At 35.6% G+C, this 6,863-nt stretch overlaps 1 protein-coding gene across 1 annotated transcript; it reads left to right on the top strand.

Annotated features, from left to right (window-relative positions):
- The first annotated feature begins 1,222 nt into the window (after positions 1-1,222).
- On the top strand, positions 1,223-2,350 carry LOC111209694 (calcium-binding protein CML37-like). The gene has a single exon (XM_022709719.2). It carries the CDS (start codon positions 1,575-1,577, stop codon positions 2,127-2,129), a length of 555 nt encoding a protein of 184 aa, XP_022565440.2. The 5' UTR covers positions 1,223-1,574; the 3' UTR covers positions 2,130-2,350.
- Positions 2,351-6,863: the final 4,513 nt, after the last annotated feature.

The following is a 6,863-nucleotide window of genomic DNA, read 5'->3' as shown; positions in this document are numbered from 1 at the left end:
GACGTCGTTTTCAAATAATGTAAAACGACGTCGTTTTACATGATTTGAAATTAAAAATATGTAGACCCCTGGATTCGAACCCATGTTGGTTGATCAAATGGCAAGATATTTTACCACTAGGCTACTGGCACTTTCAATGTACTTACTAACATGTTTACTTTTATTTGGTACATATTAAATATAAAAAATTCTCTAAATACTTAATAAGATCTTTAAAATTCCAAAAAAAAATAAAAAAAAATAAAAAAGGTTTTTATAAAATTAGTTTAGAAATTAAAATTAAAAATAAAATTTTATTTTTATTTTTAAAAAATAAAAACTCTTCCAAAATTTTCTAAAAACTTAAAAAGATCTTTAAAATTCTAAAAAATTGAAAAAATAAAGAAATTTTTTATATCTTCAATTCGTGAAAAGTTCGTGTTTTTTTGAAAAGAAAAAATAAAATTTTATTTTCTATTTTAATTTCAAAATTAATTTTATAAAAAAATTCTATTTTAATTTCAAAATTAATTTTATAAAAAATTTCTTTATTTTTTCAATTTTTTAGAATTTTAAAGATCTTTTTAAGTTTTTAGAAAATTTTGGAAGAGTTTTTATTTTTTAAAAAGAAAAAGAAAATTTTATTTTTAATTTTAATTTCTAAATTAATTTTATAAAAATCTTCTTTATTTTTTTAATTTTTTTGGAATTTTAAAGATCTTATTAAGTTTTTAGAGAATTTTTAATATTTAATATGTACCAAATAAAAGTAAACATGTTAGTAAGTACATTGAAAGTGCCAGTAGCCCAGTGGTAAAATATCTTGCCATTTGACCAACCAATTTGAGTTCGAATCCAGGGGTCTACATATTTTTAATTTCAAATCATGTAAAACGACGTCGTTTTACATAATTTGAAAACGACGTCGTTTCACTTAACGCCAACAATAAACGACGTCAAATATTTCTGTTAAATTTGTTGACGGTGTGTTAAATTGGCAAGTCAGCGAAAACATTGTTAATTAATTCTAAAGTCAATGAAAGTTTGGTGTTTTTTTGGTCAACCCAAAAGTTTATGTTTTTTTTTTTGCAATTCGTGCAAAGTTGATGTTTTTTTTGACCGAATTGTCTTTATAATTTACATGATGATAATGCCCTCAATTCAAAGAGTAAGATATATAATGGGAAAAAATCCTTGTAGGATTACACACATAGTATGAAATCGTACGCCATAGACTTATCAAATGACATCACAAAACGTGGTAAAAGCTCCATCAGGAGTCAGGACCGACACGGGAATTACAAAATTACCCCTAGTCGTTATGAACTTGACTTTTTGTAGCAGTCTAATCATTAGGGAGGAAACTTCCCGGCCACCTCTGCGCAACCGCCCTTCTTTAAAAATTTCTCCAGTTTATTCAAATCCGTGTTTTAACCGGTGAACAATCAAGAATCCCCCCCTCCCTACACGCATTCATATATATCACTATATATAACCTTAACATCTTTGTAGGAATTTTCATCAAGAGTCCATTTCAAATCTTCCAAATCTAATTTCAATTTCCGTTGACAAAAAAAAAACATTCAACTTCCGAAATGACTCTTGCAAACATCAAGAAATCTCCCTTGGCTAGACTACGCAGGAAGTTATCCTCAAGAAAATCAGAATCGTCCGTGGACGAAGAGGAAGCGAGAAGCAGCACCAGCAGCAACAGAAGCAGCTCGTTAAATGTGGACGAGCTAAGAACCGTGTTTGACTACATAGACGCAAACTCGGACGGGAAAATCTCCGGGACCGAGCTGCAGAGCTGCGTCAGCCTCTTGGGCGGCGCGTTGTCTTCGAGCGAGGCGGAGGAGGTCGTGAAGATTTCAGACGTCGACGGCGACGGGCTTATGGATTTCGAGGAGTTTTTGAAGCTGATGGAAGGAGAAGACGGTAGTGATGAGGAGAGGAGGAAGGAGCTGAAAGAGGCTTTCCGGATGTACGTGACGGAGGGTGAAGAGTTTATTACGGCGGCAAGTTTACGGAGGACACTGAGTCGACTCGGGGAGTCGTGTACGGTTGATGCATGTAAGTTGATGATCCGTGGGTTTGATCAGAACGGTGATGGAGTTCTCAGCTTCGACGAGTTTCTTCTGATGATGCGATGAGATTCATGTATCTCTATTTTACTAATTCATTTATTCAAATTATATTATTCTTTTGTATCGCGCAGGGCCATGCGGGGAATAGTAGGGTGTATATATAATTTTTGTTATTATTTTGCTGTCACCAGACCTTTCCCGCATTGCTCTGCACCAGTCTTCATTCAAATACTCATTTGATCCATATGTCATTTTTCATACTTCTTAATAAAACCTATTTTGTAATATTGTTTGGTTATTTCTCTTCTGTTCTTTTGTTATTTACATTTGGTCTTACATTTTATGTGTATCTTAACTGAACCAATGGCTGGAGCCAAAATTTCATAAATGAGAGTACGTTAACACTACAAAAAAGAGGGTATATTCTAACGGACATTCCGACATAAATTTTTTTGGTCAGAAATTTCCAACCGATTTCTAACGAAAACAAAAATTGGTCAGAAATTTCCGACGGAAAAGAATTGGATAGAAAACGGTAAGAAATTTCCGATCGTTTTTCGATGATTACAATTTTAAATTTTAGTGGTCGGATCCCCGTTGGAAATCTGTCGGAAATTTCCGACTGCTCCTGACGGTTGGAAAATCGTCAGAAATTTCCAACGGATTTCTGACCGAGTTTCGGACGTTTTTTATAGCCGTTTTATACCGTTGAAATTCGGTCAGAAATCGGTTAGAAACCCGTCCGATTTTTTTATAAATATCAGAGTCACAACATTCGCTCATTCACAGATTATACTCTAAAAAAAATTCTTTCTGAACAAAATGTCTTCCTCAAATCAAAATGAATATTTTAGGTCTTGGATGGATCACAATCATCAAGATCCTTCAACTGGACTTCTTACAGAAGAGTTTGCTGAAGGTCTTGGACAATTCATGGCATTTGCTATAAACCAGGAGACGACTTTGCAAATGGGTAAGATGTATTGTCCTTGTCCTATTTGTCAGAATCGTAGATTTGGTACAGTTAGGGGTGTATGGAAGCACTTGTATAGTTGAGGATTTATAGCGGGTTATAAAGTTTGGTATTCTCATGGTGAAACTGATTTGATGGTCAATTTTGGTAGCATTAGTCAACAAAATAATTTGGATGAAGTAGGAGAACAACAAGGTGGCGTAGATGAACATATAGGTAATGTTCAGATGATTGAAGATAGGTTTAGGGTGGAGGAACCAAAATTTGAAGCACAAATTTTTTTTGATATGTTAGATGCCGCAAAAACTCTGTTGTATGATGGTTGTAGAGATGGTATTTCGCCTCTGTCATCTGCAACAAGGATGATGTTATAACTTAAGCGAAGACTGTGTTGATGCGATAGCTGATTTTGTGAAAGATATATTACCGGAAGATAATCTTTCACCAGCTACATATTATGAGATACAAAAGTTGGTTTCTGGGTTGGGTTTGCCCTATCAAATGATAGATGTTTGCATCGACAACTGTATGATTTACTGGAGAAGGGATGTTGATCGTACTAGTTGTCGATTTTGTGGCAAACCCCGGTTTCAAGAAACAAGAGGAAAGAGTAAAATCCCATATAAGAGAATGTGGTACTTGCCAATAACAGACCGACTGAAGAGGTTATACCAATCCAAACATACAGCGGAGGCTATGAGATGGCACGGTGAACACAAAAGTAACGGAGAAATTTCTCATCCATCAGATGCAAAAGCATGGAAACATTTTCAGTCAATGTATCCTAGTTTTGCATTTGAGAGAAGAAATGTTTACCTTGGATTAAGTAGTGATGGATTCAACCCGTTTGGAAGGCATGGGAGACAATATTCTCTTTGGCTCGTTATCGTAACACCATATAATTTGCCTCCATCTTTGTGTATGAAACGCGAGTTTCTCTTTCTCACAATTCTAGTTCCTGGCCCTGAGCATCCTAAGAGATCACTTGATGTCTTCTTGCAGCCATTGATTTATGAGTTGAAAATGTTATGGGATTATGGAGTTGACGTGTATGATATAGCTTCTAGGGAAAACTTTATGATGCGTGCAGTGCTTATGTGGACCATAAACGATTTTTCCGCATACGAGATGTTATCTGGTTGAACAACACGTGGAAGATTAGTGTGCCCCTACTGTCAAAATAACACCGATGCATTTCAACTGAAGAATGGAAGGAAAACATGTTGGTTTGATTGTCATCGACGATATCTACCCCCTGATCATCCCTATCGTAAAAGCACCACATTGTTTACTAAGAACAAAATGGTGTTTGATGGGCCGCCACCAGAAATTGATGGAGAATCTATCCTTACTCAGTTAAGAGATTTTGGTTTGAAGATGATAGATGAATGTGGTGGAAATGGGCATAATCCAGTTTATGGATATGGGGAACATCACAACTGGCATAAGAAAAGTATTTTTTTGAACTTGCCGTATTGGAAGGACCATCTACTTAGGCATAATTTAGATGTGGTTCACATTGAGAATATCTTCGACAACATTATGAATACCATTCTCAATGTGAAAGGGAAGACAAAAGACAACCTGAAGTCCAGATTAGACTTGCCAGATATTTGTGCCCGTAAGTCCCTCCACATTGATGGGAGAGGAAAACTGCCAATGCCAATTTATCGGTTAGATGCAGCTTCAAAGCAAGAGTTCTTCGAGTGGATTATTCATAGCGTCAAATTCCCAGATGGATATGCATCTAATCTAAGGAACTGTGTTGATAGGCGAGCAAGAAAGTTTTCTGGTTTGAAAAGTCACGATTGTCATGTCATGATGCTGCGCCTTCTCCCATTTTGCTTTGCTGGCCTTCTTCCACAAAATGTACATAAAGCAATAGCATGTAGATTTAGTTTATTTTAAATTTTGTATCTATTACATTTACTCACTTCATTTCTGACATAATTTTGGTTTTGTTACAGGAATGGGAGCTTTCTTTCGAGATCTGTGCTCGAGATCATTAACATCAGATCGGATCCAAAACTTGAAAAATAAGATTCCAATAATCTTATGCAATCTAGAGAAGATTTTTCCACCATCTTTTTTGATGTTGTGGTGCATCTTCCAATCCATCTCGCTCGAGAAGCAGAACTTGGAGGTCCTGTTCAATATCGGTGGATGTACGTGACTGAGCGTTCTATGTTTCATTTGAAAAGGAAAGTGAAAAATTTAAGCCGAGTTGAGGGATCTATTGTTGCACAAAGCATCAATGAGGAAACTTCACAGTTCGCTTCTTACTACTTCGCCCCCGAAGTGCAGACTAAAAGTCGAAAACCTTCAAGACCTGATGATGGAGGCCAAAGAGCAGTTTATCCGGTCGAGGTCCCTAACATTTTTTCTCAAATTGGTCGATTAAGTGGAAGGGGAAAAAGCATAAGACTCACACAGCAAGAGCAGTTGTACTTACATAAGTACATTTTAGCTAACTGCGAGGAAGTCATGCCATATGAAAGGTATTTATATATTAGTTTCATATATTAAAGTCATATATTCTAAATAAATTTGTAACTAAGGGGGATGTATTGAATATGAAATTTGAAGTGATTTGATTTTATTGAGTTTTTAGATGATTTTAAGATAATATTAGAATTTGGTGTGATTTTTGTTAAATAACTCTAGAATCTCATCTAAAACCATGGGATTTGGATTTTTATTTTTATAGCTAAGAAATCCCTCTCAAACACCCTAAAAACATTTAAAGCATTTTAAAATCTCCAACTTAAATTTTGTTCAATAATAGTGGATTTCAGAGTGTTTGTTAAAATGACAAATTCAATAACACTGGATTTGAAAGTATTTTTTAAAATCCTCATTTGAATAACACTGAATTTGTCATTTTAATACAAATCATCTGAAACTCTTAGTTGAATACACCCCGCTAAATATGATTTCATTTCCAGGATTTACATGGGACAAATAAGGGATGCATATTCTTATTACACTCAAGACCAGCTGTCAGAACTTAAGGAAAATGAGTTCGTAAATTGGTTCAAGTTCTATGTAAGTTTTATGACACTCTTGTATATTATTTTTGAATATTGGAAGTTTTGTACATGCTACATGACTTAATAAATTTGACTATTATACGGGTAAAGTTTCTTGTGTCTAGAGGAGATCCAATTCAGCCATGGCTAGAGGAATTGGCCGCTGGTCCTAAATTTGTTGCTGTGTCTTACCCAATGTATTGCTCACGTGAATATGCTTTTAAGATTTTCTGCGAGAACCATACACAATCAACTATAAATCACGGTGTATCGGCTAGAGCTGGCGAAATAATTTACTACGGTATTTTGCGCGAGATATTGGAGATTTACTATCCAGGGATCCTTAATTTGAGATGTGTTGCCTTCTTTGCTGATTGGTACAACCCGATTGTTGGATACGGTGTCCGGATTGACGAATTTGGAGTTACATCGGTTCATTCCAGAAGAAGACTTGCAAATTATGATCCGTTCATTCTAGCTTCACAAGCATATCAAGTAACTTACCTTCCGTATCCTCGTGTGAGGAATAAACAAGACCCTTGGATCACCGTGACACCTGTTACCCCAAGGGGTAGAGTGGATGGAGTTTCGGATATGGCCGCGATGCAACAATCCTCGAGTAATTTGTTAGGTGATCTTGATGTTCATAACACTCAGGAAATCGATCTTGTTGTCGATTTTACTGGTGTAGGTGACAATGAAGTATTCTCAGATTCGGAGTCGGACAGAGGAGAATTCAACGACGACTTTGATTCAGCTTCTTCAGAATATTCATCTGATCCGGAATAAATAATATAT

Source organism: Brassica napus, chromosome C9 (genome assembly GCF_020379485.1).
Source record: "Brassica napus cultivar Da-Ae chromosome C9, Da-Ae, whole genome shotgun sequence".
In the NCBI taxonomy this organism is placed as follows: domain Eukaryota; kingdom Viridiplantae; phylum Streptophyta; class Magnoliopsida; order Brassicales; family Brassicaceae; genus Brassica; species Brassica napus.
The sequence above is the reverse complement of the archived record's forward strand: the minus strand, read 5'-3'. Positions and strand labels throughout refer to the sequence as shown.

Coding starts and splice junctions, on each gene's coding strand:
- LOC111209694 (XM_022709719.2), top strand. CDS start 1,575: ATGACTCTTGCAAACATCAAGAAATCTCCCTTGGCTAGACTACGCAGG.